Source organism: Microdochium trichocladiopsis, assembly GCF_020744255.1.
Source record: "Microdochium trichocladiopsis strain MPI-CAGE-CH-0230 chromosome Unknown B0I36scaffold_16, whole genome shotgun sequence".
Taxonomy (NCBI): Eukaryota; Fungi; Ascomycota; class Sordariomycetes; order Xylariales; family Microdochiaceae; genus Microdochium; species Microdochium trichocladiopsis.
In genome coordinates this window covers 100,619-122,500 of record NW_025763559.1, presented here as the reverse complement: position 1 = coordinate 122,500, position 21,882 = coordinate 100,619, and the positions used below count along the sequence as shown (strand labels likewise).

Here is a 21,882-nt window from a genome sequence, read left to right as displayed (position 1 = left end):
ACCTGCCCTCCGCAATACCCCCAAATCGAGGGTGACGATCTTCGGTTTACTTTCAGTCTCGACAAAGCCGACCTCCATGGAGCCATACGTATTACTTTCGATGGAGACGGTGTGGTCCTCGACGGAGGAGAACTCCATGGATTGAAACAAGGCGACACTTATGCAGTGTTGCCATTCAAGGAAGAATGGTTGAATCCAGACAACGAGATCGCAGAGGTTGTTGTCACAGACGTTGGGCCAGTAAAGTCATGGGCTCGTTTTGAGGGAAGCTCGCGTCCCACCCACCAGCACAGGGAAGATGGCATGAAAGCATTCCCAAAGAGGAGGCAGTTGGGAAGAATACCGGTTGCTTTGCAAGGCTCTCAAGCATCCGAGAAGCTTCGTAACTCCATAACGGACTCGAGATTACTTAGCGTCGCCGATGCGGATGAGCGCCTTCCTTTTGCGACTGTGCAGCAGAAAGCTGATCGACTTCGGCTCCTCAGCCACGAAGGAAGCGTTTCATTCCTACTGGGCGACTGGCAACTCCAAGGAGATAAGGTCGACGATGACTGCGTGACGGAATGCGTCACTAGGCTGGAATCGCTAGCTCGTTCCCGACATCTCTTGACACTAGCGGGAATATCGGAATCGAGGGCAATCTCTCAACAAATTGACGTAGAACTGGGCCGGGTTAGGGACGGCAAATGCGAACCGTGGTCAGAGGAGACCCCGGCCATCGAGGAAGGTGAGAAGTTTTATCTTAAGGTCCGCAACACTGGTTCACCAACAGTATACGTATCGGTCTTCGACCTCTGCGCGGAATCTGCCACACTACTTTCAACCGGGAGCCCCAGCGGCCGTAAGCTACGCCAGAACGAGTCCTATACATATGGCAGAGTAGACTTGACCGGGAAGTTGGTGGGATCAGCCCGACAGGGGAAAATTCCCGAAAATATCATCGTCATAGTCACAGACGATCAGATAGACCTCCGCGGCCTCGAAACAGGTTCAAGGGAAAGGATGGACAGCGGGGGAAGGAGGAATAGCGATGACGCTTCAGGGTTAAGTGAACTGATTGAGCTCATACCTTCGGGGAATATCCAGATCCGCACTCTACCGATGCAGAGTCACGAACATCAACGGTTTGGGGTGCGACGGTTCTCCTTTGAACTGATGTCCAAGCCCTCACCCACGTAAAATCCACTCAGTATCAAGATCCAGGAAACAAATGACATCGATACATCAACAGACGCAGCCCCCGAGTGACCACTACATCGTATCTGTCAGAATTCCGCAAGAGCGAAAAGCGAAGAGACAGCCTTCTTCGCAGCGACAAGGGCGATCTCGGCCGCCACGATGGGGTATCTAACTCTGTTGTGGTGACGTGGCAGGTGACGTTTGAGCAGATCAGGCAGGAGCAACCGCGCGCTGCCAACCTCCTGTCGCTGATGAGCCAATTCCAGGCTCAGAATATACCCGAGAGCATGCTGCACAGCTATGGTGATGACGATGTTACGGCCGACGATCAAAGTGATCGAGACGACTGGAACGCCGAGAACGTAAGCGATGAAGAGAGTGAACGAGGAGACTTCGAGAACGACATGGACACACTGCGAGGCTACTCCCTCGTTACCCTTTCGACTGCGGGGCTTTGTGAGATGCATTCTCTGGTCCAGTTCTGCACTCGCTCGTGGATTTTGGAATCTGGGGACCCGGCACGATGGCGTCGACTCTTCATGAAGCTGGCGGCAGACCATTTCCCATCCGGCGCCTTCGAGACGTGGGGTTCATGTCAAAGCCTTCTTCCTCATGTTGAATCCGTACTGAGCGGAAAGCCAAGGGGGCAGAGTGACGTCCTAGACTGGACTGAATTACTGACAAATGTGTCTCAGTACATGCTCATGATTGGCGAATATTCACGAGCAGAGGTATTGGGGGAAGAGGCCGCTCAGACAAGGAAGAATATCCTGGGGCCCGACCATCCCGACACGCTGACCAGCATGGCCAACCTAGCGTCGACGTACTGCAACCAGGACCGGTGGGATGAGGCCGAGAAGCTGGAGGTGGAGGTGATGGAGACTCGCAAGGCGAAGCTCGGGGCCGACCACCCAGACACGCTGAACAGCATGGGCAACCTAGCGTTCACTTGGCACAGTCAAGGCCGACAAAAAGACGCTCTTGCTCTGATGCAAGACTGCGTTCATCTCCGACAGAAGAAGCTGGGTCACACCCATCCGGACACTCAGTCATCAGTTGCAACGCTGCAATCGCGGCAAGCTAGTTGCCCCGCGGTGGAAGATGAATCCAGTAGTTGAAGACGTTTCCTACAGTAGTATCTTCATTCGACTTATGCGCCTAAGCCCCAGTCTGCCTTATCAGTGAGCGAATCGCCAGAGAACCATGGCGTCGACCTTGGTCGTTTCAATCCACTATTGTCCCTGTACTGTACCACGATCTGCCATGTGTACACCCTTTTTTTTGTCTGACAATACACGTTGGTGCTGGAGAGGAGGAAAATACTTGTGCTCATGACTATAGTGGAGGGCGAAGGTCTTTGTGAAGGTTTCATCGGGAGCATCAGGCCTTTCACTATCCACCACACTCAGCGTTTCCTACCCGTCCGCCTATGTAGATAAATTTGTCGATGAACGCACAGCGTGGTGGCTTCAGCCTGAATACACTACCCAAGGTCAATGGTGACTGGTACAGCGAGGTGATGCCACCGAAGAAATCGATTTAATTCTTAACTAGCCTCTACCGTTGATACCTCTCTACAAGAAACCATGCAAGCGCCAAAACCCCACGCACAATGTGCCAACTCCGTCACCCCAAGACTGTTAAAGCACAATACGCTTTCGAAGGCCGCACTTCTCTAGACACTACTCGACGCCAAGGGCAATACTTGCGGGAATGGTGTCACGGACGCGCTCAATATCCTCACCGGCGATACTCTGGCCAAAAGCGGTAGGGAGGACGTTGTCGCCCAAAGAAAAGGAGCCATCGAAAGTTTGTAGTGTGCCGGAATCCTCAAACTGTGTGTGGATAACCGTGGTAGAAGGGCGTCATCTGGAAAGGACTGAGTTCGGTACGGATCAGTCGTCGTTTCCCATCGACGTATAGTACGCCATTTTCCGGAACCATCTCAGTAACAAGCTTCCCCTGTACAACAACCTGGAGCTCGGCGGCGCGAGGATGAATATGGGTGGTGTTCATGCCACAGGCGCCGAGACGGCCAACGGCCATGCCGGAATTGGTACTGACTGGGGCGGGGGAGGTAGCGCATGTGGCGACAATGACCTTACCGCCCTTTCTAGGGTTGGGCTGTGGTTGGTTGAAGTCTGGACGGCTTGTTTGACGCTGAAAAGTTATCCTGCCTGCTCGTAGTGCTGTGGCCTCGGGCGTCGAAGGCGGCGCGACCATACTCGACGGCCGAACGAGGCTACGGTCTATCTCTGACGAGGATTCGGATGGCTAGGTATTGGTTGCATATGAGCAGCCGAAGCGGCGTCATAGACCAATAAACACATCGGAAGCAAGAATCTACGCAGCATCACTGGTAATCAGCATGCTGCTGGCTATGTAAGAAGTCCAACCAACGTTCCGACCCCAGTCGGTCCGGGTGCTCCTCCGACAATGTCCTCTGGCGAACGGCCACGACATGCTCGAGCAACTCGACCGCCTTCTTCACCTGGCCATCGGTATGGTATACGGTTGCGAGAACATGCTGCGACGTCAGTCGACGCAGGTGCGTCTCAGCCAGCGTTGTCTCTTGGACCGCCACCACCCGCTCCAGCAGCTCGATGGCCTCCTTGACCCGTCCGTCCGCCCGGTATGCACCCGCGAGGTCGTGCTGCGACGCCAGTCGATGCAGATGCGTCTCGGCCAGCGTTGTCTTGTAAACCGCCACAACCCACTCCAGCAGCTCGATAGCCTTCTTGACCTGTCCGTCCGCCAGGTATCACGCGTGGACGAGTCTTCCGAGGGTGTGGCAGCGGCTTCGATTACGGTCTCCTCTTTCTCTCGCGGGGTGATCGACATTGTCGCTGTCTTCAGGTACGGTGAGGATCCATTACGTGAGGGTTTGGTCTTCGCGGGTAGGTCTCGGATGTCGGCACCGGAAGGTGGCGGCTACACAAGAATATATGCCGTCCGCTGTTTTGTGGCTCCATGATTGTTTGGGGATCCATTCTCTCGGAAGAATGATGTCTAGATCGTCGCGGGTTTAGAAATCATGACGTGTGCGGCTTGAGGGCGGCGAAAACGTCGAGATGGCGTCACTAATTTAGTCCGGGAACCGCGATGCGTCGACACAACTACCAACTTAAACACACTGCGAAATACTTGCATAGTTTCCGGGGGCTCAGAGCATTCCGTGGACAATCTTCCAAATACCCTGGGACACTGAAAGGCGAAACGGGTGTCGCTCGTGTTTGAGTCAACTTTTTAAGTACTGCGGGCCAAGCCTGGTTCTTGGATCCGTAACACTCTGGGGCAAAGGGGAGCCAGAAATTAGAAGGCTATAACAATTACTGAAGCATAGATCTGGTTATAACTGTATTAAAATCAAGGAATGAGTTGAACATACTGGCTGGCTGTAACCATCCTTTCGGCCCCCTAACTAGGTCCGGGTCTAATCGCCAATGTAGTCGATACAGGATAATCATGGCCTTCGGCATCCCTCAGCGAAATCTCTCCTCGAGGGTCGAACTCGTCAGTAAAGGTAAAAGTATTGTTGGCAAGGTGAACCCCGCAGAGGCCGAGGTTGTCCAATTCGCCCCTGGCTGTCCTGTCATGGTCTGAATTCATCTGCAGCAGAGCCCACGATGTGAAGGTCCGACGCGTGATTTGTCCCTGGATTTTCGCCGACAGTCCTCTTAGCCATGGATTTACGATGCTCACACAGTATAACTCCTTACCTCAAGCGCCCCCGCCAGCAAATCCTTGTTGGCCTCCTCCATTTCCCTTAAGAGCTCTTCCTCGAACTCCGTTCCGGCAGCAACCGATTGCTGGTGCGCTGCAATGATGCCATTTATGTATAGCCGGAAGAAGACTTCAAGCACGTAATCCGCGGGCAGATCTGTGAGGGTAGCCATTTCGCAGACAGTCGTTTTGTTGAACGCCCACACATGCCCACCCATGAAAGCGGGTGCTTCGATACAGGGTTGGAAGAGCTGCCGACAGCAGTAGCCAAGGAGCCCGAGAGGTGGGTAGTCCTCGGATATGTGCGCCAAGCAGAATCCGACAAAGGATATCATGCCGGGGACTAGAAAAGCTGATGCGTGCTCCAGATACTCAAACGTGCGGTAGACGTGCATGTTGATCCTGCATTCAAACAGCGCCTTGGTAAGCGCTTCCAGACTCAGCTTCAGCAGGTTCCTCGGCTGATCAACTCGGAGCGCGATATCTGCTTGCACCGTAGGGTACCAGCAAGAACAGCAGCGGTGCCAGTGGCCCTCGAGCCCCAGCAGGTCTTCGAGCCTGGTAATGTCCTCCAGGCGCCCCGCGACCACGCTCTCGGGTGCACTCTCTGTTGTTTCCAGGAAGTACCTCGTGAAGTCGTACTCGCCCGCCTTGTTGTCTGTCCTCAATGCCTTTTCGAGCCCGTCTGAAACTTGATCTCTGGCTTCTTCGTATTTGCCCTCTAGTCGCAGCCGTTCAATCCGGAAGCAGCGCTCGAGTTGCTCAGAGTCGTTATTGTGCCTCAAGCACCGAGCGTACGCCAGAATCTGCATTCTGTCATCCGCCTCTAAAGGCTGCAAGTTGCTGCGCAATAGTCTATCCTCCAACTCTGCGAGCTTATTCAGGGGGACTCGTGTCATTGTTGACGCCGTGATCGACATATATCTTAGAAAGGCCGATCTGTAGGATTCGAAGCTCTCGAAGAGTAGGGCCGTTCCTTGCGGTCGTGTGATACCGTGCCGTACAAAGTTCTCCCGCGCCGTTTCGTATTCGCCAAAGGCATCCTCTACCTCATCATCATTGGCCGTCATCTGTAGCTCTTCTTTCGAGAACCAGTCCTTGATCCGCCATAGTCGCTCCTTGCCCCACACTGAAAGCTGTAAGTCTCTGCAAAACGCTATTATAACGCCTGCGGCGGTTTCCAGATCCGACTTCTCACTTGCGCTTATCAGACAGCCTCGTATGTCGTGCAAACCTACCAAGAGGGCTAGGGCGGCATCTGCGTCGTCGGCCTCCAAAGCTGCGCTTGATAGGAGGTTGGACAGGACACTCCGCCCTACGTCCTTCAGAACTCTCAGTTCGATCGCATATCGATTAGTGTTCAGGGCGTCCATGACGTCTTCTAAGAACTGTGCGAATTCATTGGATGTGAAGGCCATCTCGCCGCTGAAGGATTGTCCTGCGAGTGATTGGCCGACTTCCGCTGCTCTCAAATAGTTCCGGATGTCTCTCTGGATCAGAGAGTTCTTCTCGCTGTAGAGTGCTGACGGTCGCACCGTGAGTCCCTGTTCAGCGTTGACGTGGTCTCTGCGGTACGTTTGTACGTGTCTCCTGACCATGGAGACAGCGAAAGCTCTGTCCGTGGGCTCTCGAAGCGCCGCAACGTCTAGCGTCTGGATCTTCCGGAGGATGTGTCTAAGCCCCGGGTGAATCCAAGTCGGGAGCCCGATGTCAGTCTCCGCTTCCAGAACCAATCCATACTGTTCGAGCATGTGGCAAGTCCTTCGCAGGTCGTCCCACATAGCAATAAACCGAAGGTAGGCCTTGACATCCTCCTCCTTTTCTAATTCAAGATTTCTGCCGGAGAACTGTTCGTGTTGTCGGATGGTGTCTCGCTGGCTCGCAATCGAATCCTCGCTGACCTCGACCGGGGAGAACAGCCCGGGTTCGCGCCAGATGAGCCAATAGATATATTGCTCCCAGTGTCGCTTACTTGGGCAAGTCGCGGGAAAGGAGGCATATGCCATGAGGCACGTGGCCATGAACCTTTTCCCATTGCCTCTCATATCGTACAGCTGTGTGTATAATTCACTGACGCAAGGCCAGTTGCCGAACTCGGGTCCGGGGTGCTCCAACTCGCGTAATCTGGCTCCGAAGAAGCCGGGTTCGGATTTGGCAGAGCTGAGAGCCCACTCAATCCCGCCGGGGAGGCGGTCCACAAGCGCGTAGAGCCTCTCAAGGTACGGAATATCTGGTTGGAATGCCGAGTCCAGGTAAACTCCTTGATCTCTAAGAACGGCCGCACCGAAATTTGCTGCATCGGTAGGGGAGAGGCCGGGTAATTGAAACTCGGAGATGAAATAATCCAACTGTTGAAGACGTGCGACGAGTTTCGAGTCCCTGAAAACTATAGAATGTTGGCGAGAGATGAGGAGGAACTTGGAGTGGTGGCCGGACAAGTCCTTTATCGAGGCGACAAGCCGGTCAAGTCTGGTGGAGGCGTCCTGTTCATGGGCAAGCAGGTCGCTCTCAATGTCGTCGATAATGTATATCCACGGCCTGCCCAATCTCTCGGACTCCGGCGTTGTCGTGTTTTTGTCGATCCATCCGTCCAGTTTAGTGACGAAATCCTTAGACGTAGAGGAGAGATAGGATATGTAACTTGCAAAGCGCGTGCGCGCCCACCAATTGACCAGCCTCCTCGCGATAGCTGTCTTCCCAACACCTGGCGGTCCTGAGAGCAACAGGATAGTATTGGGCGCCTGCATCAAGTGGTACTCCAGCCGGAGGATCTCCCAGTCGCGGCCGATCAGGTCTCCTGGCTCGTCCTTGTAGGCAACCTCTTGCCAGTGCGTAGTTTCGGTAATCGATTCGGCGTCCCCTACGTAGATCAAGGCTCTCTGTTCGGGAGAGAATCTGAAATACATCCCCTTCTCGAACGGAACAGAAAAGAAGCTATGGCCACCTTTCGTCGGGTGCATTCTTCCTCTTAGCTGATGCCTGTCAACATAGCAGACGGGAACGATCCAGTCGTGGACGGGCACACTGAGACCAAATCTGCTGCGCCGCGCGGGTTTCATCTTCAGTGCTTCACGCCCGTGTGCTGCTGCAACGGTGTATTGCAAACCGTTGGAAAACAGGCTGAGGTAGAATGCGTTGAAGAATATCGCGGCTGCCGTGACTGACAACTTGTAGGACATGGCTACAATGGTTCTGACTCCCTGTTTCATGAACGACGTGGCCAAATTGGCGGATCCATCGACCCTAGCATTGGCAGATTCGCAGGTGTTCAGCACGGCTGCTCTGATCCTGTGCTGTCGCAGCAACCTCGCAACTGATGCGGAACTAATAAGCTCCCCAACGCCGGGATCTGAGGCTGAGTCGAATTCGAAGGCATAGCTATGTGTCACAGTCAGCAAACGAACAGCCTAAATTCCGGCCCAATACAACTCGCCTTCCTTGTTCTCCTCCTTTCTCGACACTGCCATGCATATCAAAATGCACCAGATCGTAATAACCTCGGCCATTGAGGACTCGGCTCCTCTCCAGGTGCTCTACTAGAGCGGTCCAAGTACCCGGACGAACAATGTCAAGGCTAACCTGCACCGAGCTCGGGCCGGCCTCTTGTAATGTCCTCACGAGGCTGCCCGATATCAGCCGGTGATCGATGAACATGTCGCGGTCCTGCCATGACCTTGCTACCACGTAGAGGATGCTGAAATTGCCCATGCGAGCGCTGTCTTTACTCTGCTTGGTGGCGAACATCCTGCGAACTTCAATACTGCACGCGCCGTCTCCGCCATCCGACCAAAGCGAGGGGTCCTCCAGCACTTCCCAGCAAATCCGGTGGAAGCCGGAATGGAGCTTGCCCTCAGCGATGTCGATCACCACGCGCGTCGCTCGATGCAACTCGGGCACATGTCCACGAAATTGTAGACTGTGAAAGAGCCTGCGGCCATACTCTCCCAGCTCCTTTAGGGACTGCTCGCATCTCTGCGTCTCGAATGGACTGCTCGGGGCATGCTCCTCGAGTGACCAGCGCAGTCTTTCCTCTTCCGCTGGTGCCATCGGCTCCAGCAGATCTGCCGTCCATTGTTGGTCTCCCACGGCCACGTTGACTCTCCACCCATCTGTCAACTTGCCCTCCTCTGTGATGGATATCGCGATGACTTCCTCCGCCATTGGTGTGAACGTGTTAGTGAGGGGAGATCGATTTGAATCACGGGCTGGCGAGCTAGCAGCTGACGACGGGCCTGAAAGCGATCCGTCGGCGGGAGAAGGAGTACTTCGACGCAGTTAGCGTTAGGAGACTAGGGGGTTGCGCGTAAGATGGCACTCGCAGCGAAGATGAGTCCGCGACTTGTGGCAGACGGGCCCCTATGGCGTTGGGCTGATGTAGGTGTGGATTATTACGACAGCGCGGAGTCTGACGGGATGAGGACTACTTCGAAGAGTGGCTATCGGTTGGCTTAATGCTGCCTAGCCGGTCGGCTTCCGATCCGGCATAGGATCTAGTCGGAGGATCATAGAATTGGCTGACCTGGTTTCGGGCGGAGTCACCAGGGCTTCTTTCTTTCACACCATTTTCCAGATATCCATAATATACAGAATCGAACGGGGGCAGGCCGCGTTTTTCAGTCGTTAGGACAGCTCTCTAGGGAGAGGGCGACGGAGAATGAGGTGACGTGGCTTGCGCCACGATCAGCTCCAGTTGGAAGAGCATGCAGAAGGCACGTGATGGTCGCACTGTGTTGTTTGAGGAGCCCCCAGCCTTCGAGGCTGTTGGAAGAACAGGGTATCCCCCTCAACTTCAGAGTTGTAAGCCACAAACCTTAAAAGGCCCCAAGATTGTAGGCCTCGGTGTCACATGACCCTTTGAAAAATGGCTATATATATGTGGCCATGAGATCCATTGAAAGACTGGAAACATAAGACATACAAGCAAGCAATTCACTGCGCAATCTAACAACAGAGGCTGAAGCCCTAATCCAATACATCACTGATTTTCCGAGTCCCTTGACGCGTTAGACCTGACGGCAACGACAATTCATCGCCCGTTCCCTTAACTTCGAAGCGCCGACGCCTCGGATCCAGCGCTACCACCTCGACTCGTTGCTCTCCGAATAGGACTCCGCTCAGGAGCACTGATCCGCGACAGAAGGCTGTAACCCACCATCCCAGAGGCAGGACATTGCTGTTGCAGCAATGGCCCACGGCGCCCAACAGCCTAGCTATGTCGTGATCTCACGCCCACTATCGGGCAGAGATGCGGACCCGAACAAGTGGCTTGGACGATTCGTGCGAATGATGAACAGGCCGACGGATCAATACGCGCCTACGATTCATCACAGTCTCCTCACCACGGTTCAACGGTTCATCCTGGACGAATTGTTCGATGTTGACGCCACTATATTCACCCAGAGCCTGAAAGACGAGAGCCTCCGATTCCGGCTTACCGACCTGTTCACCTTTGGCAAGACTGCCCACGGGGAGAAAACAACCCGGCTGGAGACCCCCCACGTTGCCACATTTAGCGTCCAGCAGCACCAGCGGTTGTTTGACGATCTTATGGAGAGCGAGGTAGTGAAGGAACAAGCACTTGCCCTCCTGCGGTCACCTGCATGTAAGGGTAAACTATTCATGATCGTCGGCGCGAAGGTGGTTTACGACGGGAGCGTCAACGTCATAACCAACGTGGGCGAGGGCCAGAAGCTCACGGCCATCGTCCCGGCCTCTGAGCTCGCCGCGGCTGCGGCAGGAAGTCCGGTGCCTATCCTCCGGCGTCAGAATCCGGAGCTGGAGATGAGCAAGGAGGAGACGCGCAAGTCCGACGCCTCGCACAGCTTTCCCGGCGCGAGGATATTCGCTTTCGAGTACAAGAAGGTGACCCTCGCTCGGAGTTGGATTCTTCGCAAACCGAAGGACCCGTACATCTCACCCGATGTCCCGCAATTCGATTGGAGCCATCAGGTGTTCTCAGGGGCCAAGGAGTCGTCGCGGCGAGCGCTTGAACCGGGGGCATCAGGCGAGCAGCCCATCGAAGCATCGGAAGCCTCCGAGTTGCAGGAAGCCCACGCTGAATTAAAAGACTCGAGAATTGAGTTGGCCGACGTTGGTGACTTGGGCATTGGCTGGCAGACGGAGTCTTTCGCAGACGTGGGCACGGGCACCTTGATTTATGAGGCGTCCGACTCGGAGTCTGATCTGGACGAGGTGGAGCAAGGCGACTAACCGCTTGTCCTGCTGTGATCCTGCGGTCGAGGCTGGCCCGTCGCTGGCCCGCGAACTCCTGGCACTCTCCCTGCTGCCCACCCACGCCCCCGATTGCCTCGTAACTAACTATGAAGACGGCTGAGGAGGGGCTTTTCCGCCGTTTTTCTCAATGCTGTTGCATTGGGCCTTTCTCTGCTTGAAGTGGAGGGCGTCGCACGCCTCGTCGCGAGACCTCATTTGCGACATTCTCAGCAGGTGAAGTACAAAGTCCCGTGACGGCCGATCTCGTAGGCTGCTCCCTAGAACGATACGCACGTACCGGTCGAACCTCAAGCACTTGGTACCTGCGAAGCTCCCCGAATAGAGTCGGCTGACCGAAAAACATCACCTCGAATGCAGAAAGATCTGAAGGATCAGATCTTGCGCGATGCATATGATGAGGAGTTGCAGTAGCGGATTCATTGACCACACCCAGGCATAAAGAGGAAGGCTGGAGAATCATAGGTTAATTAATAATCAAACTAGTTATCCGGGTTCTGTAAGTGGCATGACCGTTGCCGATTGCTCGCTGGCTATGAGCGACATTTGAGGATGATCCTTGGCGAGGGCATTGGTGTCTTCAACCTTTCAGCGGTCTTGAGTATAATAACAGGCTTGAGTGGCACCCCATGCTTGTGGTATACATGAGCACGAAAGGCAATCGCATCGCCTTATTCCATTGCCCCCTTTTTGCACTTTGGGAAAGGGCAAGGGATTGGACGACCTGCGCTCATGCTCAGGTGGCCTTCGAAATGTTTCCACATTATGGTTATCCGAGTGAAAGACCCCCGGCAGAAGATACAAGGGTCAGGCTGCTTTCGGCCCTTTGGACGTTATAAAGTCGGGCTGGGCTGCTTAATAATAATCCGAGGACTTGGGGGAGGGGGCTTGATGGGTGCTGGGGCAATTAATGGTGCGGAAGGGCTGCAAGGCGGCCTGAGGGCAAGAGTGGTGGAGGCTGGCGTGGCGAGTGGAAGCTTATCAACCTGTAGGGCAGGCGCGGCCGGAGCTACGTCTTTGATGAGGGACGCGTACGTCGGTTTCTATTTAGGGGGCTGAGGAGGCGCATTTAGCGACTAGTTCTGGTCAACCGGCTCTGGCTTCGATTCTTTAACCTCGACCTTCCAAGCCAAAGCCACCCAAGCACCGACGCAGTCGATCTTCCGCTGGACCAACTCGTCTTCGGGCATGTCCGTATCCAGGTCACCTAGAAGCGCGGCAACGCGTCTCCGTTCTAGCAGTTTGAAGGTGACTGCAGGTAGGACGTGCGTGGGCTGAGGTTGGCTAAGTAGTTGCCTATCGAGCTCGTCGTCATTTTTCAACTCGAACCAGCGGCGCCGGTAGCTGTTAAGCACCTTCCTCTTGTGTTTCTGAGCGGCAGCCCTCCGCTGCTTCAGCAAGTCCTCGTACTCCGTTTTGTCTTAACCAGTCGCCGAGCTCACTTGGCCGTACTTCTACTCAAGAGATGTCCGCAACGTGGCCACCTTGTCGTCCAGGCGAAGGATCTTTATACCGGGGCCAAGAAACCGCATCATCTCGTCCGTCACTACCGTCGGGGCATCTTCATCGATTTGGAGCCCAAGCTGGTTAAAGATAGCGAGATAGGGAGATTTGGTACCACGACCGAGGAATGCATCTTGGGTCACGACGTTAGTTCTGGCATTGTTATAGAAGTCCTAGAAGGTGCCGTCATCCTTATGGCGTGCAACTTGTCTCCGTACCGTTGAGCGGCAATTCGCTATGAGACGTCAGAAGCAGGCACAGACAAGCGGGGCTATAGGGACGTACCGTCAATAGCCTCAAGGTTTCCTCGCCGGTAGTCATAGTTGGTGAGGTTGTCAAGGAGACCAGCTGCTCGACCGAGGTTTCTTGAATTGTTATCAAGCTGGTCTTTACGCAAAGGCTCGTTACTCTTCACGTAGCCTTCCAGCGACTTAATGGTCTGTCGAAAGACTAGGGTGTGCATGAACTCCCGCTTCCACCTGACCTGTACACCGCGCACTAAGAGCTTAGTGCGGAAGAAAGGCGCAGCCCGTGAATACCCTTCGTGGGCCACCACTCCTTCTACCAGGGCCTTAGCGAGCAGATGGGAGACAGGGCAAAGGACGGGCAGGTCTTCTTCAATGAAAATGGACGTGGTCGGCCGCTACTCCTTCTCGTGTCCTTTGTGGAACCGGAGAAGAAGTGTCATAACAAGCCGGTCTCTGCCACCGTCGTTGAAGGGGTCTCGGATAATCCACAGCTTGATATCCTCCCAGCACAGCACCTTCTTCGCTGCGTGCGTCCTATCGTCGTTCTCGCCGCACACCCAACAAGGCCCTTGTGGCGGCACAACGTCGCCCTCCTCGTCCGTGTCGGTAAAGGCATCCAGCTCATCGTGGTATTCCATTTTGATAGCATAGTCATTCGGGATCCTCGCATGGACGAACTCGTGCGGCCGAGCACCCGTGAACATCTGGAAGTATCGAAGCGTCGCATCATCAAGGCGGTCCAACCCGATCTTAAAGACGTTCTTCCAGTCCCGCACCCAGCGAAAATGGGAGAGGTAGATATGTACATCGGGGCCGATGTGATTCTTAACTTTAGGCTCGGTCCTCAGGTAGTATTTACGTCTCGTAACGGTCGCAATATACTCGAGCATGTGGGGTGGGAGTCGAGAGTCGATAGTGAGATTAGTGTACTTCTTATGGACGGCCCGGAGCTGCATGAGATATCTCTCCAGTGTGGTCTTACCGGTAATCCTTACCCCTCGCCGCTCCTTGCAATACCTAATGAAGGCTTCAACATCGCCGCGATTATCGTAGGTCAATGTCTTAACCCGCTCCCGCCAATCCGGGTATCTCATGAATTCACAGAACCTCGCCCATCGCCGCTGGCCCAAAACGATGTTGCGTTAGTACGTAACGGCGCGTCGTAGTCGGAGGGGGCGGCGGGCATTAGCCTTCTCAGCAGCAGCCCGTAGCTCCTCTGGTGTGATCTCGGGGCCAGAGGCATCGGAGAGGTCGCTGTCGAGGTCCTGCTGGACGCGACACCAAAGAGCAGGCTTCGTGTCTTTCATGGGGACGGTGAAGGGAAGTGGGGCGAATGAGTGAAAAGGGGGAAAGCGGGGGGCTGCTGGGTGGCTCGGGGGCGTCGAGGACCGTAGAGGTCTGGGAGACCCTTTATCTTTGGTACAGTGACAGGAACCGGGGAGACAGGATCCTGTGTTAGTGTGGGTGGGCGGCATTGTACCTGTGGGGATGAGGGTACTTTGGTAGGTACATGTTCGCTTGGCGCTATGTACTTACTGAGGGTGCTTTGGGGCCCCGAAACCTGTCCCCACTGGTGTCCAAAACAGGCACCTCAGGCAGCGTCACACGCACTTAGAATGGAAATAGGTTGTATAAATGAATGTGATTGTGCATTCAATAGGTAAATCAACCAGAGGTCTAGCATCCACCACTGGCAAAGTTACATGATCGCGGCGTCTTCTGCTGTTGAGGCTGACCATGGCTCTGGGGCTGGTAACTGCGGGGCACCACACAATAGTGCTCGTAGCATGATACATATAGTACTGTATGCTAAGACACCAGACAACGCGAATGTACCACTCCCGTACCAATCTACACCAGAACGTTAACTCCAGGCAGCAGCATGTCCCTTGGCGAGGCAGATGTGGCAAAGTGGGTCCGGGTGGGTCAGCCATGCTCGAATCAGGAGGCAGTTGGCCGCATGCCGGCGACCATCTCGTTCATGAGCCAGTGGCAAGCTACCGACCAGACTCCACATCCTAGCCAGTCGCATTCGCCCTCCAATTCTTGACAAACAGGCTGTACCACCAAGCATCTTTTTGTTGCTTAACACATTGTGTCAATGATGGTGTTTCTCCTATGGCGCAGGCACAAAGCTTCCTGACCTCATCCTTCGCTCAGCCAAACCCACCAGCGACTATCCCTATCGATGCTTGGAATAGTACAACGCCACTGTGACTCCTGTCCTCCAGGCGTCCTGCTGCTATGATGATGCTCGGGTAGAGGTTGAGGAGACAAATCAAGTGGAACTAGCTAAATATAGCCATGCCCAGCGCTTCAGACATTGAAACGATTGGGTGGATATCTGCCCCCTGTTGGCCATCAGTCATCGTTACGGAAGGCCGAAACGCGATATGTCCGTTTTTGAACCACCAATCCGGTATCTCACCGTTTTGGTTGGTTCAACGACCGCCATTTTTGGAGGCGCAAGCCGCCGAAATTGGCGCCCTTTGAACCAAGCAGATGACACTTATTCAGGCATCCCACAGACCCCGCCCCTGAACCAGCATCAACACCACCACCACATCCATCATCAGCGACATACATCGTCGAGCCCACCACCACGCACACCCACTCGATCATCTTCCTCCACGGCCTGGGCGACAACGGCCGCAACTTCGGCGCTCAGTTCCTCGAAGCAGGCCACACCTCGACCGGCCACCTCCTTCCACAACTCCTCCCCGGCGCGCGCTTCATCTTCCCACCGCCCCGCTCCGCCGGTCCAGCGCGTTCAAGCGCAGCCTACTCAGGATGTGGTTCGACATCGCCCGCCTGCCGGACCCAGAGTACCGCAAGGAGACGCAGCTCTAAGGCCTTCAGGACTCGGCGACCAGGCTGGAGCCGGTTATTCAGGCGGAGGTGGACAAAGTCGGCGCGCGGAATGTGGTGCTGGGAGGGATCAGTAATGGCAGTGCGATAAGCATATCTTTGCTCTTAGCGATAGGCGGTGGTAGTATATCGCTAGGTGGGTATATTAGGTTATGCTCGTATTTACCGTTTCAGAGGGATATCTTAGAAGCGGTAACGGGAGAGAGGGGTGGGGACGAGGAGTTAGGTGATAATAACCCCTTTACAAACGATAATAACGAGGACGAAGGAGACAAGGTCGAGAAAGGGCCGGCGGCCCGGGCAGTCGAGTTCGAGAGGGACCTGCTATGCATGGAGCCTCTTAAGGATCTGCCTAGCGAAGGAGTGCTAGCGACCACGCCCGTGTTCCTTGGTCATGGCGAGCTTGATGAGAAGAAGCCGCCTACGTTAGGGAAGGCGGCTGCGGATACTCTGCGAGCAGCTGGGTTCAATATCACGTGGAAGTTATATCCGGAGCTTGGACACTAGTACAAGGTGCCCGAGGAGATTGACGACATCGTCGACTTTTTGGAAACACAGGTAGGTGTGACGACCCGACCAACAGGTCGCAAGATCAGGCCAAGGACAAGGGCAGGTCATGCACGCGGGGCAGACACACCCCTGGTTACATAAGCATCTCATTATGTCAGCGGGACAAGGGTGGATATGTTGGATCACAACATATCCAAGATGATCCCTGGATATGTTGGATCATAACATATCCAAGATGATCCCTGAATATGCTGGATCGCAACATATCCAAGCATATCCAGGACGCACGCGGTGAAGGACAAAGGATATATAGGCGCGAAGGATCTCCTAGATACACAGTCATTACCTTTGTACTTCAGCGATCAATCTAAGTATCAGTTTCACCCACACTTGAACTAGTCACTCAATTGCCGAGACTGGTATCTCTTCCAAGAGACACGAACGACAACCCAGAGAGAGAACGACAGCAGAGTGTTAGTTGTGATTGCACAGGCTTTACCTATCTTGCAGAACAGCAACCCCAGCGCCCTGCCAGACGGTTGACCCCGGAGGCAGGATCGTGACAGTAGGGTGGAATATAGTGAGAGATTAGCATAGGAAACTGTAAACCTCAACAATACAGGTCATGGGATTACTCTTAGCAGTGGACCATAGTCAACCCCCTTACAGACATAGACACTAACGTACTATACTCTATCTATTAACGAAAAACGAGGTTTCAGCTGGTTGATAACTAGTGGCAAAGCCCTCTGCGTACGCTACAAGGAATGCGATCCTTAAACATGAGAAATCTTTCGTGTTCACTATAATATCTAATAAATCAGAACTAGGGATATGTAGTCCTTTCCGTCTTTAGTCTTTGGGAGCACAAGGGGCCAATTAATAGCCAATACAGACTTCAGCACCTCGACCTTAACATGGCCCAGCTAGCCAGTTCCACCGCAGCCGCTAACGTGGCCACCCGAGTCATTAGGCACCTTATCATTATCGAAGCATCTCGACGTTATAAAGACCGGAGTATTAAAGCTAGCCGCCCACTCCATGCCGTCCTTATCTAGGGAGTCGTAGTACCAGAACTTCCACAACGTCGGGGTGGACCCGATACATAAGCCGGCCTTCTTCTTAAGCGTATCCCAGCCGAAGTCGGCCGTAGCCCAGCCGCCGCCGTGAATAAAGATAGAGTTAAGGACGAACTTATACTCGCTCTTGCAGTCGCCCACAGGCTCCTTATAGGGTGGCCACTTGCGGTTATACCGCTTAATGTCGATACGGTACATGTACTCGCCGCGAACCCACTTACCGCCAAACTTCCAGGTCATCGGTTTATCGTCCGTCTTAGGGTCGCACCCGTTAATAATATGGTTGAACGAGTTAAGGCAGAGCTCCTTATCAAAGGAGCTCGCATCGTCGGACAGCTCGATCGAGACGGTCGCCTCATCGGGCGTACCGGGCTAGTAAGTCTTAGACCGCTTCCAGCCGGACTCGTTCTCGGGCGGGTCGAGGGCGCTACAAAAGTCGCGAAAGTTGCCGTCCACGACTTTATGGTGCGCGTACGCGCGCGAGCCGTCAGCTGACCAGCAGCGGAACTCGTCCTTGCGCCGCGTGCAGGTCTCGCCTTAGCCCAAGACCTCTACGCGGCCCTTAACGATAGCGTCCATAGCGAAAGAGGCCATAGTGAGGTAGCCCTTCTCGTTGGGGTGGAACCACTTGGCAAACATATCAGGCAGGCCAAAGCCCAAGGTCGGGTCAAAGTTCTCGTCACCGGGGCATCCGGGTAGCGAAGGCGCATCGCGAGGGTTTAGCGAGTGCAGCGCGGCCGCTCGCGGGTCTGGCGAGTTGTACAGGATAGAGTCATACAGCACCTGAGCATGAACGTCATCGCTAACGGTGGCATTATCAGCTTCAGTGAAGCGTCTTCGGAGTTCATCGTGCTCAGCTAGGACGCGGAAAGACTGTTAGAAGAGGCGAGCAATCTCGAGATACGGCCCTTTATTATCTACTCACAAGTCGGCCGTTTCGTATCGGGCTTGAAAAACTGCAGGTCCGGCTACTTAGCGTCGGGGTAAGAGCCGTCACCCTGAGGGTCACAGTATTGCCCACGGACCACCTAATAGGACCATTTATCCCAGTCGGCGTACCTAAGCAACAGCGATAAGATCAGTCTTCAGACGGGAATCAAGAGCTACTAGAAGAAGCGACATACTTGAGCTTATACTTAACGTTTCCGTTGTTCCGGACATCAGTCACAACTTCCTTAGTTGCGTCATTAATACCGATGACCAGATTGTTCAGACGTTTACGCAGTGCAATATTAAGAGGAATACCTGTCTTAACCCAGTAGTTACCGAAGGGGATCGCTTACGTCCAGTCCTAAGTCTTGGTGCACACGTCCTCGTTGTCAGTGTTGAAGAATTATCCGTAGCCGAGCATCACCACAACGCTGTCCTTGGCCATCTTATCATTAAGCTTAAGCAGGATGGACTTAATGTTAGGCTTAAGAATAACGTAATCCACAAGTGAGCGGGCCACACAAGTGAGCGGGCCACCCACCAGGTACCCGTACGACAATGTATAAGAGAATTCAACCATAACGCCTGAAATCAATTCAAACTATTCAGAATCCTCTTCTTCAGAGGCAGATACAACTTTCTGACACGTACGAGCATTATGGCCGGGTTCGCCGCAGACGCCACATCGTCGCGCGCGCGTTTCTGGCCTCCTCGTACGACCACTATTCTGACTCGTTTCCGCCCTTAACTGCTGCGTCGCATCGATTTGAGCCTTCAAATCCTTTGCCTGATCAATCGTGAGGGACCCTCCTTTCTGTAGCTGTTTTCTTTTCGTACCACGACGGCGGCTAAGGCGGTCGTTTGCATCTCGAAGTTCGGCGAGGTCTTGGCGCATAAGGGTCTGCTCGTGCACCATCATTGTGATTCCTTTATTTAGCTGCCGCAGGCTCTCAATAATGGACGACGGAGAGCTATTCTGGTGTCGTACGATGCGATTTTTGATATACTCCGTCTGCGATTCGGCCTCAATTGGGTTGTTCGGCGTCTTTGAAACCCATGGGGGTGGTAGTCCAGCAGAGGAACCTGGCGGTGTCGGCGTATGAAACTTCACATCTAGCTGTGAAATCACATAATTCGGGTCGTACGGTACTAGGCCAGTTGCTCTAAAGCCTGCCTGGATGTTTGACTTTGTTATCGCAGCGTCGTACGCCTTATAAAAGGCTGGGAGGAAGTCCTCCTTTGAAACGTGGGTAATATGCGCCCGCATGAGACCCTCAATTTCTTTACCGTACGCCCGTTTAAGAGGGCTAAAGCACCCAACATCGAGAGGCTGGAGCTTATGTGATGAGTGAGCAGGCATACAGAGCGTTACAATGTTCTGTTCCTTGCAGTAGAGCTCGAAATCGACGGAATGGTGGCTCTCGTGGCCGTCGAGGATAAGGAGGCGGTGGGTACCCTTCGTACGACTCTTCGTATGGAAATCGAAGTGTTTTACCCATTCTAGACCTCTCTCGTTCGTCGTCCAGCCATTATCTGAAAGCGCGATTACCCAGTCGGCCGGTAGAGGGCTATTCGCGGTCCAGGAGTCGAGGTGGACCTTCCCCGCGAAGATGATATATGGTGGGATCGAATAGCCGTACGACGCGATGCCCTGGATTACTGTAACCCATTCCTGATTGCCTTGTTGTACGGCTCTTGGCCTCCCGCGTCGATCGGAGGTTGTAACGACAGTTTCGGCGGAGATCTTGCCCATCGCGAAGCCCGTTTCGTCGAAGTTGTAGATATCGTCATTGTGGATCCCGTATTTCGCGATTATATTTCGTACGAGCTCAAACCACGCGCGATACGCGTCCGGATCCTCGCAGAGGACCCTCTGGTAGTCGATTCTTCGATTAAAACGCGTACGGAGCTCAGGTCGTCGTCGTACGAAGTTTGAGGCCCAGTTCGTTCCGACGCGTGGCGCGTCGCGTACGCGGAGGAGTCGATCCGCCATTTCTCGAACACCACCTAACCGCGGTGGAAACGATCGCGAATCTAGGTCGATTATATATCGTACGATGCTATCCTCTTCGTACGAGGTCAATTTCTGGCAGGGTGGTCGTATATCGTGTTTCGCAGGTCGGCCGGCTCGTCTTCGTTGTAGGGTCGTACGAGGTACATTGTACAGCTGTGCAGCCTTTCGTATAGTTAATTCTGGGTCAGACTGGAGCGCCTGAAGCGCTAGAATCAAATCGCCTTCAATTGATGGTCGTACCATAATTATTGGTGGAGAAAAGGGGGAAAGAAGATAGCCTGTACGAATATGGTAGGAAAGTGGCCCGCTCACTTGTGTGGCCCGCTCACTTGTGGATTACGTTAGTCTTAATGTTTTCCTCGGCTTTCTTTATAACTTCCTAACAAGCGTTGTCTCCCTCGAATCTATAGCGGATAGCCGGTCAGTAGCTCCTCATCTAGCCTTTAGGAAAAGTACGGAAAGAAAGGCGACTAGGAATAAGATAGTCCTATACTTACGGCAACGAACGCATTTCTTAATCATACCAGCCTGTTCGTAGCTTCTCAGTCAGCTCAGCTACTTCGCGCGTCTTCCGGAAACTAATACCGGGGACAACTTAAGAACCAATCAGCAACTAGTTAGAACGTACCAGACATAAAACGTTTCCGCCGGCGGTGAAGACGACCAAGTTAAGGTTATCCTCCAGCTTATCCATAACTTACTTGTAAATGTGCTCAGAGCGGTCTCCACTACAGGCTATGTACGAGAACTTCTTCACACTCGGACCGAACTTGTCGTTAAGGACGGTTAGGTATCCTTGGTCATAACACGCATACTTCCAGTCCGAGCTAGGGAACCCCCCCAAAGGTGTGCCTGCACCGATAGCGGCGGAATAGCTATCGCCGATAACCCCGAATCTCTCGATCCAGCTAAGCTCTATCGGATCTTCATCTCGCCTCGTGAGAGCATCGAGTGCTTTTTTACCGGCAATTACTACACGGGCATGAAGAATTGCTACCCGGGCATGACTCTTACACGGGCATGACCTTTTGCAGCCTCTGATTGGTCCATCCCTTTTTGTTAGTGCATCTAGATTCTGCCAACGCTTCCCTTGTACCTCGGGATTAGCTCTCCACCACGACGATCGACGAGACATATGGAAGCTATTCACTAGCTAGCTACTACACCAATTACCTCTTGTCGCATGTCAAGCCTACTGATAATGATTGTTCGTGAAAGATACCATATTTGTCAAGGTCCCAGGGCTCCAGGCGTGGTGTGTTAGGCCCCCTGCTGAGACCAACACTCAAACACACGCTGTATCAGGAATATCCAATAGCCTCATCTTCCAAGGCATCTGCATCACAAAGCAGGTCATTCCTTTGTGCTGAAATTGGTCCCCTCTTTCCTTCTTTCATAGTCAAATCAACTGCCCCTTTAACCATGCTCTCATCCGTGCGTGCGACACTCTTCCTGTCGCGATCAAGGCCGTCATTATGTCCCAGCCCGGCTCTCGATCTAGCTCAGCAAGCAACCAACGACTTCGAAGCTATCAATTACGTCCTCGAAAACGACAGCGGCAGAACCAATCTGAGAGTTCAAGACCACCTTCGTCTAA

The 21,882-nt window shown here is 53.8% G+C and overlaps 6 protein-coding genes across 6 annotated transcripts; 3 read left to right on the top strand and 3 right to left on the bottom strand.

The window, feature by feature from the left end:
• Nucleotides 1-1,220: 1,220 nt before the first annotated feature.
• On the top strand, nucleotides 1,221-2,234 carry B0I36DRAFT_210186 (uncharacterized protein; the record flags this gene model as incomplete). Its single annotated transcript, XM_046148896.1, has 1 exon — nucleotides 1,221-2,234. A coding segment is annotated over one exon (1,014 nt), but the record flags the coding sequence as incomplete, so codon positions are not given.
• A 1,298-nt stretch (nucleotides 2,235-3,532) lies between these two features.
• Nucleotides 3,533-3,940, bottom strand: B0I36DRAFT_257172 (uncharacterized protein; the record flags this gene model as incomplete). Its single annotated transcript, XM_046151000.1, has 1 exon — nucleotides 3,533-3,940. A coding segment is annotated over one exon (408 nt), but the record flags the coding sequence as incomplete, so codon positions are not given.
• A 5,840-nt stretch (nucleotides 3,941-9,780) lies between these two features.
• Nucleotides 9,781-11,600, top strand: B0I36DRAFT_341006 (uncharacterized protein). The gene has a single exon (XM_046155984.1). It carries the CDS (start codon nucleotides 10,087-10,089, stop codon nucleotides 11,110-11,112), a length of 1,026 nt encoding a protein of 341 aa, XP_046004271.1. The 5' UTR covers nucleotides 9,781-10,086; the 3' UTR covers nucleotides 11,113-11,600.
• A 987-nt stretch (nucleotides 11,601-12,587) lies between these two features.
• B0I36DRAFT_356404 (uncharacterized protein) lies at nucleotides 12,588-13,774 on the bottom strand (the record flags this gene model as incomplete). Its single annotated transcript, XM_046157627.1, has 3 exons — nucleotides 12,588-12,769; nucleotides 12,922-13,120; nucleotides 13,328-13,774. 3 exons carry the CDS (start codon nucleotides 13,772-13,774, stop codon nucleotides 12,588-12,590), a joined length of 828 nt encoding a protein of 275 aa, XP_046004270.1.
• Nucleotides 13,775-14,714: 940 nt separating this feature from the next.
• Nucleotides 14,715-16,259, top strand: B0I36DRAFT_378491 (Alpha/Beta hydrolase protein; the record flags this gene model as incomplete). Its single annotated transcript, XM_046160691.1, is given in 5 exon segments — nucleotides 14,715-14,727; nucleotides 15,461-15,643; nucleotide 15,709; nucleotides 15,758-15,892; nucleotides 15,902-16,259. Coding segments are annotated over 5 exon segments (690 nt in total).
• Nucleotides 16,260-17,188: 929 nt separating this feature from the next.
• Nucleotides 17,189-17,581, bottom strand: B0I36DRAFT_356403 (uncharacterized protein; the record flags this gene model as incomplete). Its single annotated transcript, XM_046157626.1, has 1 exon — nucleotides 17,189-17,581. The coding sequence occupies one exon, from the start codon at nucleotides 17,579-17,581 to the stop codon at nucleotides 17,189-17,191; it is 393 nt and encodes a 130-aa protein (XP_046004268.1).
• Between the last annotated feature and the right edge of the window lie 4,301 nt (nucleotides 17,582-21,882).

What these genes read in the sequence shown, in the direction of transcription:
- B0I36DRAFT_341006 (XM_046155984.1), top strand. Translation starts at nt 10,087, where the DNA reads ATGGCCCACGGCGCCCAACAGCCTAGCTATGTCGTGATCTCACGCCCA.